Below are 12,995 nucleotides of genomic sequence, written 5' to 3' on the forward strand. Positions count from 1 at the left end.
TGGTAGCTGACCAGAGCTAATAAGGCTGGACTCCAGACTAACTTAACCAAGGCACTAGAGTTATGTTCACTGGTATATAGTACTATTTACCTTTTCTTGTTGCTACTGTCAATAATCCGTGTAAGGTACCATATCGTCACATGATCCATCTAGATCTGGTATGTGTCTGCTGTTCTGTTTACGCAGTGTAGGTTATGAGCTAAGTGAGTTGTAAAACAAAATCCAAAAGAGTCCGGCGTGACATACCGAGCCGCTGTTGATATCCTCATCATCCGGGTCATTATCCCCATTGGGGGCTTCCTCCTCCTGGAATAAAAGGACAACACAAGTGTCGACCATGTACCAACGCAGAATAAAGCAAGCGAAGATAGCCCAACCCCACAACCGCCTTCCCGAGGAGTTGGCTCCCGAGGGCGAAGTCCGAGAAATGCGAAAAATGCCTTGGGTGACGGGCACGGTGACGGGGCAGTGCAACAGATTCTGTCTACTTCTGTCTGGTACAAGGTCATCCCTTTATATTAGCCATGGCTAGTTGGGTGACATTGGTTGTCTATAATGCCAACAGAACAAATATTAAATAAGATAAACACTGTTACATGGTAGGACCTTGCCTTTTGTTTGTTACTGTTAGGGTACCATATCGTCACATGATCTCATGATGTGTCTGTAGCTGGTTCAATTATGCCTGTATTGAGTGACTGTTAATTTAAAGGAAAGCATCAGAAAATCTTCAATTCATTATTTTCCAGCAGTTTACTCATTAAAAAGTTGATTTACGTCAATTTTTACATTAATCCGCCCAATATGACCCTGTAGACACGTTTGAACTTCGCGCTGTCCTCCTCTCTCCCGCCGCGCTGGCCGATGACGTAATGGCCTCGTTCTGATTGCCTGCGCTCTGACGTCACAAATCAGAATTGAAACTTCTGGCCATGCCAGCCATTTGTTCGGGGAACCTCGATCCCTTCGGCGGGAAATCACCCCGCCATTCTGGAATCCAGTTCGTTGTTGTTGACAATTAACTTCGTCGACCTGTAAGTCGCGTTGTGAGCTGTCTACGAAGCCATAGTCCCCGGGAAACTGAACATGAATGGGCTTGTCTGCGAGTGAACCGCGCGACGGCACGAAATGAAAACAATGGACTTGGGGGAGGTTCACGCACCGTGCCATTCTGGACTGTTACAGGAGCGAGTTCGAGTCAGTTTTTACCTTCTCCTTTCCGGACAGCACAGCGATAATTACACGTAAGCTTCCACGAATTTTGGCTGAATTGACAGTTGTCCAACTGGCAGTGACAGTAAAAAAAACAGAGTAGTTGTGACATTTTTCCTCTGACAACATACCCTTGATCGCTACATATCGAACGATCCCCTTTTCGTCGTTTGAAAAAGTGATATTAGATTGAGTAAAGCTAAGTTTCTTGAATCGGAAATTATCCTGAGAGAGTTATAAGTGACATACAGTGTCGTTGGCAAGTTGGCCCAGGATTTCAACTGTCTCAGCCCTCTCTTCCGCTTGGAGAGCCTTCTCCTTCCGTCTTTTGGCAGCAGAGATGGTCTCAGCCTGGAAAAATACACAGTGAGCGGAAACGAAGATCCAATAACTAAAGCATGGTAGCAAACTAAGACCTCAACATTTTCATCAGCACGGATACAGAACCTTAATGATAATGATATTGTGTCATGAAATTAAACTTACGCCACTGTTGCTTGCTGCTTTCCCTCGAGGTTTCTTCGCCTTTCCTGAAAATCGAAAGCAACCGTCCAATTTTGTCAAAATTGTTGACCCGATAGCATATCAATGTTAGTAATGTAAATACAACCTCAAGTTGCATAATCCATATTTTTTCCAATGGTCTACTCTCCAAAATGTTACGCACGTTTATTTGTCAAACAGAGGTTGTGATTTGGGGACTGCAGATGTGCTTCACGCTGCACACGAAAAAATGTGCTAGACTACCGACTTCATAAGGACGCACACAGTTCTTACTACATGTACGTAGTAGCTTTAAGGTTTACCAATGCTCCACATTACAATGCGGTCCCAAACGCAAAGGAATGTAAAACATCAATAACAGTTGTCAAACGTCCGTGATAATAAATCTATGGTTATGTAAAAAGAGTTTCTTTATTCAGTGACGTACCGACCTGATGAAACTATTCACGGATAAGTTTTAAAGTCACAATCAACAGCAATCTGTCACCTACATATTCAGACAAAAAAATGATATCTAAGGCGACTGTTACACTTAGCCACATGTGTTTAGATAGAGGGGTAATGGATTCTTCAATTCCAAAATACAGGATCACATCTGAATACTTATCATAAACCTAACCAAAGCTGCAAGGAGAAAATTGCACCCACCCCCTTCCAGGATAAAATGGCGAGTTAAACTTGTTACAAACTGGAACAACAGTCAATGCCAGGGATGTGGAAAGGCCTATATCACAAGAATCATTTCTGTTTTAACTTTGATTGGGATCTATGAACATAACAAGATACCTAAAAGCTTATAAGGAAAGTCACTTTGTCCTACCTAATTAAATATTACAATGTACTGCTTTTCTCTGCATTACCTGTTCGCAAGTTGATTTCTGCTTCCTTATGACTGATTCCTTTTAAAGTAGCATGATGGTGCACAAGGAACTCTGGAAGGAGCACCTTCCAGATGTAGTCAAATTCCTACGAAATAAATTCATATTGAGCTCAGTTACCAATTAATTTCCAAAGAATAATTTTTTTGTCCTATGTTAAAAGCTGATTATGAAAATTAAAGAGTAAATGTACAGTCATTGACACAAATGTTTGTCATAACTTTGCAAATGACAAATGAAAATTTTGATCCATGGCTCTAACTTAGTCTAAGCCCATTTGTTAACCAAAAAGACACTACTAATAATAAGATGATTGGGCCAATGGCCTGTCTAGTGATTCTGAAATAACGTGACACAATGAAATGTATAAAAGTTAAATCTTTAACTCTCATACCTTAAAGCCATATCTTTCTATCATCAGGTCTGCTATGATCATCGCCTGGTCATCGGTTACAATGTCAATCGTGTTCATCATTCCATAGTCCATATCGCCTGATAATATTTTTGGCCAAAGAAACAAATAGTTATTGGTTTTAGAAGATATATTGAATCTTGAACTGGGTATGGAAAATTGGAGAAAGCGTTTTTTTGCTTGACCATAAATGCTAAGTTCGACTTGTTTGCAATTCAAAGATGATTAAAGATGTGAATTTATGAGTTTCTTCTAGCTATTTGAAATAGAGGTTTGAACGTACATGTAATACTCCTTATTTATTGTACAGTTGTTGCTTATACTTTATTGCTGAAATATACATTCTTTGAAAGTATATTTACAGACACATGGTTTACTCACGTCGTGCATGCCACGACGTTGCTGTCTCATACTCTTTATGTCTGGCATTGACTGTGGTTCCATCCTTCACCCCATCTAAGTACGGCCAGCAGTCCACTACAGCCTTGACAAGCTGATCTTTTTCCATGTTCATCATGTCTAAAGACAAAATAGGATTCAGGGTAGGGGGTAAATGATGATATGATGGGAAAATGGCCCACCCCTACTCATCTCCATAAGTATTTTACAGAGACTTAATATGCTTGAAGCTCCTCCTCACATGGACTACCCCTTATCTAAAAATACATTTCATTCCTTGGACTCTTACCAGAAGTACCCGAGCCTCTAAGAAGATAACATAATGAAGATTGTAATACTGACCTGTTACTGCTGCCTTCTCCCTCTCCTCAGTTGCCTTTTTCTCAGCAGAAGCCTTTCTCTCTGCGGCTACCTCCACTGCGGATGCAGCCGCATCCTTCTCCGCACTCTTTTCTGTGACAGCAGTCTTCTGCCCAGTCTTCTTACCCTTCTGTGTGGCAGAACTCTTTGGCGCCTTCTTTGCAGCCACAGCCTCTGTAGACAAAATGTCAGCACAGTTCAGGCCAGCGATCAAACCAACTAGTCTTATCTAGCTTTCAACTGATTTCAAACATTTGCTTTCAGACTGCATGGTTTTAGTTTACGTGGACGTTCCCTTCAGATTTGGCATGGATTTTCAATTGTCTAATAATTTTGTAGAAATGAGCCTGCTGATGTTTCAACAGATTTCATCCAATGCACTGAATGAACTAAGTTAAAGCTACTTCACAGAAGATTAAGACAATGCAATTTACAAAAGTAACGTTACATTTTCCTACCATTTCTTTACATTATAGTATGTTAAATCAATGACGTTTTATCCGTATTAAGACATTTGCATACCGATATCCAGGGAGGATGTTACAACATCAATACACCATACAAACATATTGTAAAGTGCCTGTGGTTAGACTAAAAGATGCAATACCACAAAATACTAGTACCACAATAAACTGTAAATGAAGAAATGTTCGCGGTGCATGAATGTTCGCGGTTTTCGCGGTGACCACTTCACCGCAACCTTAAAACCACCGCGAACATTTTTCTATTATGGTATTAGACTGCAGTCTATGGTGCTACCGCGAACTTAAATCCACCGCAATAGTCCCTTTTCTCGCTGCCGCTAAATTAAATCCCAGCATGCATTTACAGTACCACACACTACCAGGTTAAACGTGATTGAAGTCAAATATTAAGTGTGCATTTGTGGTATTATGTCTTTAAGTACTACCCAGGTGCCTGGTCTTCCAAAACATTTGCCACATGAGGCACCGCCCACTGACCACACTTCAACGCGTCGCATGCAAGAACGTTAACCTTAACCCCCCCCCCCCTCCGAATAAACAAAGTAGCGGACCTGTTTAGGACCCGGAAGTATTACACATATTCAATTTAGACATCCTACTACCATGGCCATGGAATGGGAACATAGCCACGAATCAAACTAGATTAAATAGACAAAAATACATATTCGTCAGTCGTGCAACTGTGGATTCCATTTTTGGTCAACAAAGATTGTGTTATAAAAAAAAACAAATTTTACCATGACAACAGAAGAGGCCGACCTTCGTGCGTACCTCGTGATTTTTCTACTCCAAATGTAGCGGTAAAATTACTCATGTGCCAAACAACTTTATTCTTTCTTGTGTGCTTGTATTCAATACATTTTTCTGAGTTTGTATTTATGCGGTTTTGAACAAAGAAACTTTAGCGCCCTACGACGAAAACACGCGAGTCGCCATATTGGATTGCATCAAGTATTGTGGGTTCTCGCAAAATCACGCGAGAATGCAATTGTCAACACGCTCGCTCGTTTGGTTTGCTGCGACGTGATTGCCTGAAAGCAAGCATCATTTGGCGATATATATAGAATTATATATATATATATATATATATATATATATATATATATATATATATATATACATATGCAGGCTGTGATACAGGCTTTCTATTTTCCTCCGTTTTCTTTTTGTCTCTAACGTTAGGCCGCTAGACGTATCAAGAAAAACAGCACAAAATAGAACAGAAAATACTTGTCTATAATAATCGCTGTCAAGACATGTGAAAAAAAGAACTGACCATCACTTTCCACGCCGTCATCCTGCGAAGCGGAAGAGAGGGACTCCATCATGCGTCTGGTCATCGTCCGCTTTCTTGAACGCCCCTCTTCCCTGTCTTTGTCGCTGTCTTTGTCCTTTGGCTCTTTGCAAAAGATCTTTCCAAAAGTTACTTGCGCTTTCATCATCGATGAAAATGACCCTGAAATAATTGTAGATTTTCTGTTAATCTTTACTCCGTTTTTAGAGCTGTTAGATGATTGTATCAACTACGCTGTGTTTTGTTTTTTCAAACACACAATGAGGGCACTGTTATTCCCAACAGCACACAAAAATTTCCTTTCGACTCGAAGAAGAGTCCAAGAATAGCGGGAGTAAAAATAACAAATAATGCTAACCTGTAAGTACAAGTAGATATGCAATGAATAGGAACAATATGAACTCAAGTTACGAAGCGTTTTATACAAAAGAAATTTCCAATGCACAAGCCTGACGGTCGCTGTGCGTGGCAAACAAAAGTTGACGTTCATTTCGCTGCTAGCAAGTTTACGTTGTCAATATATACATAACTCAGTCTTTGACAGCATTCACCTTCCTACTGGGGTACGGGTCGTAATATTCAGCGAAAAATAATCGACGAATAACTAACCAAGAGATAAGTCGACGCTAAGATTAACATTCCCCCTCCAAGCAGAGTTAAAACAGAGGCTGCAATCACATTGTGACAGCTACCGGGGCCTTCAGCTCCCGGGGCCTTCCCCTGGGAGCAAGACAGGATCGGGTAGCTAGCGAGTTTTGTTCGGGGACCCAAGGCAGTCAGCCCGCCGATCTCACACACGTGCTCGAAGGAGTTATCGCTGCAGGTGGACCTCATTCGGAGCGCTTATAGCAGATCGGCGGACATGACTGTCTTGGCCACCAAAGAAACTGCCCGATCCCGCCTGTCCCCCAGGGCACTATATTACTTATTACCTCAGGGGTTACATTTTTATATATTGATTCTATGTTGGATTTACTCAAAGAAATTGATTCATTAATTCATCAGGCACCCACATACATAATTTGAACAGAACAGAGAAGAGCAGAGGCAATTATTTCTGGTGTGTATCAACTGAATTTTTGAAATGAAAGGAAGGATGTTTACCTATCGCAAGCACCCTGACGGGGTAGGGCTTCGTCACCATTTGTCCAGACTCTGGGTCGCGCTCTTTCCAAAGCGCGTTGGTGTCATCACCAACCCCCTTGTCTTGATCGAATTCCGGAATATCCGACGAAGGTACAGCAGTCACTTGATTATCATTCCGCCACCACACCGTAACCCACACGGTCATGACGTCGGCGAAACTTAAAACGTGGAAAAACGAAACGCAAAAATTGTCGCGAATTGGAGCGAAAAACTTCTGTCTGTGAATTAACCACAAAAGCCCGCCAGTTTTCTGGCGCTTGCGCATAGATCTATTAGTACTTGCGCAGTACAGTCCTCTTCTAAATGAGAACCATGTGCCGGAGTCCAGAGGGACTGTTTTCTATACATTTTCAAGGCGTCACTCGCACTACTTCCCTAGCCGACACCCTGTCAGTCAGTTTAAGTGCAGTGTCTGCGTATCTGGAGGAGACGCTTGGACATGGATGGGCCTCGGGAAAAATGTATGCGCTACCAAGTGGACCTGGATAGCGTTCCTAGTCGTACGCAGGAAAGAAGAAGGCAAGATGAACGACAGAGGAAAGCCCAATACTTTACGGAAAGGTTCGCGACACCAGCTACTGAGACAGGCATTACAGCGTCACCTGTCGCTGGTCCAAGCAACGTTCAAGAATCCGAGTACGGCGACAGCATTTACTCGGATCATGATGTTTCAAGTGGCTTTAACGCGGACATCGCGAGCAATGTGTCTTTTTCGTTGTCAGATAGTGATGAAAGTTTAAGCTATGTGGAAAGTGACAGTAGTTTTCTGGACAGCGACTCGGAATATGACAGTGACGATTGGGACTTTGTTGGAACAGATACTCAGCTGGACAGTGAACAGCCAGAGTTTGAAGAAGAAGGCGGTGAAGAACACGATCGCGACCTTTTATCGGAAACAGAGCTGTTGACGTCGGGCGAAGAGTTGTACCCTGGGGCTCCAATAACAACAGTAGTGAGCTATGCACTGATTATGATGTTTGGCATAAAGCATAACTTGACATATGTTGCATTTCAAGACCTTATAAAGCTGATACAGGCCCATTGCCCTAAGTCCAAAAAGTTGGCCAGATCTCTGTACAAGACGAAGAAGTTTTTCACGGACAGACTTTGCAAGGAAACGAAACAAACAACACATTACTGTTGCCGTATCTGTCAGAAGATTTTGGCGGGTGAGAATAGCGTGTGCGATAATGACAAATGTCGCAATGCCAAAGCAATGGAGTTTTACTCGCTGGACATAGAGTCGCAAATACAGCGATTCTTCGAGGGTGAGTATGATTGTCATTTGGGAAACATTGAAACTGTAGTGATTTATTTTCTTCTTTTCTTCCTTGTTATTCCTTTTTTTCAAACCATAATGAAATAGGTGATTTTTATTTCAAACATATGTAAAGTGGTTAGATTCTTTGCGTTATTGTTAGTCGATCATCTCGATTTCTGACCAAATGCTTTTTTTTCCTGATAAAGATCCGCTGTTCCGAAACAGCCTGAGACGTCAGTCGAGTAATGAGAGTGATGCGGAGGGTCACATACGTGATGTGTATGATGGTCGCAAGTACAAGGAGCTAACGAAAGCGGGCGGTTTTCTTGAGGATGGAAAGAACATCACATTCTGCTTCAACACAGATGGAGTATCCATCTTCCGGTCCTCCCGTGGGGGCGAACTATGGCCTGTTTTCTTAGCGATCAATGAGCTTCCTCCTCAGATGAGGTATGTGTCATAGTCTTTCTTAGTGGTAAAATACTTTGATTTCTTGGGAGAACGCCAGGTATCATAGTTGCACATAGATCATGTCCCAGTTGGGACGGAGTGAGTTTAACATTGCTTCTTGTACATGTGCAATCTACTCTCAAAGCAGTCAGTAATTGACGTCAACAGCCGGAGCCTAACCTCTGTTTGTAGTATAGGAACAACCCTTTCGACGTAGCGAGAGAAATGAGTGTGAGTAAAATAGATTGTTATTGCCACCCCCCCTCCCCCTTTCCACTTGTAAGGACTAACACCACCAAGCGGCCGGAATGCTCAGCGATCAGCGAATGCGCGCTCAAAGTCGTCAAACAATCGCTCAGTGAGGATAGATGCTAAATAATCTTTATTGACACGACAAATGTACAGCGATGATATATCCCTATGCTAACTTTGCTCCCTCAGCGATTGCAATGCATCGTTAGAGCTACAGCCATTCTTGAACAGGGAAAACTCGGTTCCTGCATCCCCGCAAACAAATATCCCTCAGATGTTTAGTGATTAATCTTCGGCTGACCTCTCGAAGGTACTGACAGTCACAAGTGAGGAAGCTAGACACCTTCTGGATGACACATATAGGGCACCCCCTAACCCTTGACCACCATGCATGCAGAGCCAAACCCTGAGGGAAACTATCCAAACCCCAACGCCTTGAGTCAGAATGTCACAAAGGCAACATCTGTTTCCTGTCAATCTTTGCCATGATGTCTATTCTGGTCATTATTTATTCAATATCTTCAACTTGGAACCAACATTGTCAAAAAGCATTCTCCAAGCAAATTTTTGTTTCTTCCAACCTTCTATTTAATCAGGCCACATCGGCGATGTGCACTATATCGTACCAAGAAGATGCAAAGTGAGCATATGTATGCAGTATGTTGCACAAGAAACATCAGAAAATGGACACGGATAACAATGGAATGCCTCTTATCGTATATCTAATACGTGCTGAATTTGAAGTAGATCACCGATTGGACATTGATATTTCATATTTGGTGCAAGTGAAGATTTGTATGCTACTACGTAGCGTATAAGACGTACTAACCCTCATTTTACGTATCAAAATCACTGTTTAAGGTTTGTGTTGCGCACGCAAAAATCTGACGCGCAATCAGTCTGTCAGCTAACTTGACTCTCAGAGGCAGATGATCGCATGAGCCATGACCCTCCTCTCATATTACAGCTGCCGATTCTCTTTCGTAAGTAATGCAAAGGATGACAAACGACACAAAAGAGGGAGGACACCATCTTCCCCTAATGAACGTCGCCTATAGAGTAAGTTGTCAACGCGCGCTGATGCATGCGCAAATCCCGTCGCGACAACCCTAAAGTCTAAACAATAAAAATCAGAACGTTTCTTCCATTCCTGTGGAGAAAGTTTTTTTTCTCTTTTCACTGGTCGACTGCTTTCATAAAAGCTTTCCTTGTGTTATTGTTTTCTTATATTACGAAATGGAGAGCCTTTTTCCAAAACATAGCTGACAGATCCAGTCTCTGTTTTAAACACTTAATCACCACTGATCGGCTTGGAAGGGTGAAGTCTGTGCTCCTGCTGAGAACTGTTCAAGTGAATTTGCACGCACCGCTGGTACACCAGACACATGCTCACGCCCATGTGTCCCATGAGCATTGGCAGGGTTGGCTATTCAAACAGAGGTCCGGTAGTTTGGCCGTTGGACGAAAAGAAACCCTGACAAAATATAAAGGCCGACAAAAATGCATAAAATGCAAACAAACAGCCATAGTCTTACTTCTGCTTTGAGAGTAGACATATTAGGTAACCCCTGGTGATGATCATAGCTTCTGTCGTAGCAAATTGTTTCAAATTGTTTCCGCAGGACTAGTAAATGGTCATGTCAAATCTACATGTTTGCAGAACTTGCTATCCATTGATATCGCAAAGTAGGCGACGAAAGTTGTATATGATAGGCTAGGAAGTGTAGGTTTTTAAAAAATGGCCGCTTTCTTTCCTGATCGATCCGCCATGGAGGTCGCAGACATGCCCGCGATCCCATTGGTTCCGGACCATGAAATTAAAAAAAAATTGATAAAACTAACCCATGCACACTTCACTTCCATGGGGCGGTGGTCGCCTTTCGATCCCGCAGATCCGTTTAAGTCTTCGGTAGACTGAGATAGGACGGATTGTTATCTCAACTGGAGAGTTGGGAATCAATTTTTATGTGTGACCATTCTAGAGGTAGTTTTTCGTAGCAGGCCTATAACCTCTCTGTGAAGTTTGGGGAGCCTGATGGTTACAGTGAATAAGATTTAAAACGTTCATGTGTCATTTCACCAGGGCAGATCATGTTTTGTCTTAAACGGAAAATAACAACTTTCGATCGCTCATATTCCCATACTGCTGGAGGCCGCTATTTGCTTATGAGCTGTTTTCAATAGACTGTTCCAAAATTGAACTTTTGGAAATTAACCCATGCGAGCATGACACTAAGTCTTCATAATGTACATTTGAGGTCTTGACCCGAAACTACCTGTTTTTAACAGAGTAGATTGCAAAATTTGCATATGTATTGTCACTTGTATGTCACTTAGCGCGTGCTGACAAGCATGGTCGGCGGGAGCATTTTCATCGACTACAGTTAATGTGGTGGTGTTACAAAACATTCCTAGTTATTGTTTGAGCATAGATTAATTTTACTAGCTTACCACGTGTACAATTATTCTGTATTGTGATTTTTAAAGATTTGAGGCAAAGTTGGTAATATGGCTCATGTCCCCAGGGCAAACTAACGAATCTATACATCCATGTGGTTTTCAAAAAATAAATGTGCGATTCCACTTCTTTCAAGGTTTACCAAGAAGTACATGATTCTGTGTGCGTGTTGGTTTGCACCTGAGAAGCCCAAAATGACGACGTTCTTGAAACCAACAATGATGGCACTTGACAAGATCTACAGACAGGGTATGTCCTAGACTTATTTCATTTTCTTAATTACTCACTCCCCTCTTCATTGATTTTCCATTGTCACGAAAACACAATGCTTTCAGCTCTGGAGGATATCTGTGGAGAATGTCCGTTAAGTCTGTCAGTTAAAATGATCCTGTTATGAATAGAATGAACTCTAACCTTTATGGAAAGATTATGTAAATCGCATGTATGTACTGCTATTCAAATTTCATTTCTCATTGTGCACCTGACTTTTTCAACTCAGGAATAGTGGTTAAAGTGTCACCGACCGAAACGGCTACTGTACGTGGGCTGCTGATGATGGCGGTGATGGACCTACCAGCCAAGGCCAAGGCACTGGTAATGAAACAGTTCAATGGGATGTACGGATGTAATGAATGTGGAGATTCTGGCAAGAATCCAGACGGCTCCAACAACAGTCTTCATCGCATATGGCCCTACACCGCTGACATGACGATGAGAAGTCACCGGTCTATCATTGAGAATGTCAGGGAAACACTGAGCCGATCCAATCCGGGAAATGCTGTAAGTTGTTTATTTGCATACACACTGGAACACACACACGGCTTTCCTCACTATACTCAGGTGAAAATGAGTACCTAGCTTTGGCTAGGGCCGTCCCTCGGATAGGACGTTAAATGGAGGTCCCGTGTATGGGGAGAGTCACACCCTATGCACGTTAAAGAACCCCCACACGTGCGATGGTGCGGTGTGAGATGGAGCAAACCGTTCCGTCTGGATTTGGTGATTCACTTCAAATCACCCGGTTGGAGGCCTGGCGAACCTCCATACCGTATCAGCCAGCGAAAGGGTATATCACCCCGTAAGGGGCGGTATAACCCCGCCGCGTATAGACATGTGCGAACATGTGCACGTGTGTATGGCGGCTTTGAAAAGGTGTCCTTAACACCTGTTTCGCCATACCCTCCAAATGGAGAATCCTAATAAACTAAACTAAACTAAACTAAACACACTGTCCTAAAATGTTTCTGTGGTGTATTGTTTTTGGACATGACCTTAGTGATGAGTAGAACAATCGTTAACATTATTCTTACAAATACGTCTGTTTTTAGTAATTATACACTATATTTACATGTATATTAAAAATTAGATGGCTGTTGTTTATTTCTTGGGTGTTGTCAGAAGCACGGATGAAAAATCTATTACTTTTCAGTAGCTTCGTTACCCCCATCGTTAGGAAAGTCGTAAATCTCGTTAGGTTACATGGCCTGTATGGTGCCATGTGTCTTTTTTCCCCTGCAGGTTATGGGCATTATGGGAGCCAGCGTGTTCCTGAGGTACCATGCTCTGGATATGTCTAATTCTTTCCCAGTGGACTGGATGCACGCTGTTCTCCTAGGGGTAGCAAAAACAATGCTGGAGCTCTGGTTTTCGCCACAGACTTACGGCGAACCATTCAACATATCTAAGTCTGTAAGTTTCGGTTCTCCTATACACATATTTCTTCAGCATATTTCTTCAGTATATATATATATATATATATGTGTGTGTGTGTGTGTGTGTGTGTGTGTGTGTGTGTGTGTGTGTGTGTGTGTCTATAAGGGCTAATTTTCATAATTCCCACTGGCCTACATGCCAGGCAAACTCAAATGATATATTATTTGTTGA

The 12,995-nt window shown here is 42.2% G+C and overlaps 3 protein-coding genes across 3 annotated transcripts in view; 1 reads left to right on the plus strand and 2 right to left on the minus strand.

The window, feature by feature from the left end:
* LOC118418964 (UDP-glucuronosyltransferase 2A1-like) overlaps nucleotides 1-12,995 on the minus strand; it is a 90,362-nt gene that overhangs the window by 12,726 nt on the left and 64,641 nt on the right. The window lies entirely within an intron of this gene.
* Nucleotides 84-6,993, minus strand: LOC118418965. The gene is made up of 9 exons (XM_035825119.1): nucleotides 6,649-6,993; nucleotides 5,527-5,706; nucleotides 3,748-3,939; nucleotides 3,388-3,525; nucleotides 2,989-3,086; nucleotides 2,577-2,682; nucleotides 1,699-1,742; nucleotides 1,462-1,563; nucleotides 84-306 (listed from the first exon to the last, which is right to left on the minus strand). Exons 1-9 carry the CDS (start codon nucleotides 6,953-6,955, stop codon nucleotides 193-195), a joined length of 1,281 nt encoding a protein of 426 aa, XP_035681012.1. The 5' UTR covers nucleotides 6,956-6,993; the 3' UTR covers nucleotides 84-192.
* Nucleotides 6,928-10,639, plus strand: LOC118418966. Its single transcript, XM_035825120.1, has 2 exons — nucleotides 6,928-7,958; nucleotides 8,158-10,639. Exons 1-2 carry the CDS (start codon nucleotides 7,130-7,132, stop codon nucleotides 8,412-8,414), a joined length of 1,086 nt encoding a protein of 361 aa, XP_035681013.1. The 5' UTR covers nucleotides 6,928-7,129; the 3' UTR covers nucleotides 8,415-10,639.

Source organism: Branchiostoma floridae, chromosome 7 (genome assembly GCF_000003815.2).
Source record: "Branchiostoma floridae strain S238N-H82 chromosome 7, Bfl_VNyyK, whole genome shotgun sequence".
Taxonomy (NCBI): Eukaryota; Metazoa; Chordata; class Leptocardii; order Amphioxiformes; family Branchiostomatidae; genus Branchiostoma; species Branchiostoma floridae.

Excerpts from the sequence above, each read along its gene's own strand:
- LOC118418965 (XM_035825119.1), bottom strand. The coding sequence starts at position 6,955 with ATGCGCAAGCGCCAGAAAACTGGCGGGCTTTTGTGGTTAATTCACAGA. Across the intron at positions 3,526-3,747 it reads GGAGAAGGCAGCAGTAACAG|ACATGATGAACATGGAAAAA; the intron begins GTCAGTATTACA and ends TTTTGTCTTTAG. Across the intron at positions 1,743-2,576 it reads AGAAATCAACTTGCGAACAG|GAAAGGCGAAGAAACCTCGA; the intron begins GTAATGCAGAGA and ends TTCGATTTTCAG.
- LOC118418966 (XM_035825120.1), top strand. The coding sequence starts at position 7,130 with ATGGATGGGCCTCGGGAAAAATGTATGCGCTACCAAGTGGACCTGGAT. Across the intron at positions 7,959-8,157 it reads AATACAGCGATTCTTCGAGG|ATCCGCTGTTCCGAAACAGC; the intron begins GTGAGTATGATT and ends TTCCTGATAAAG.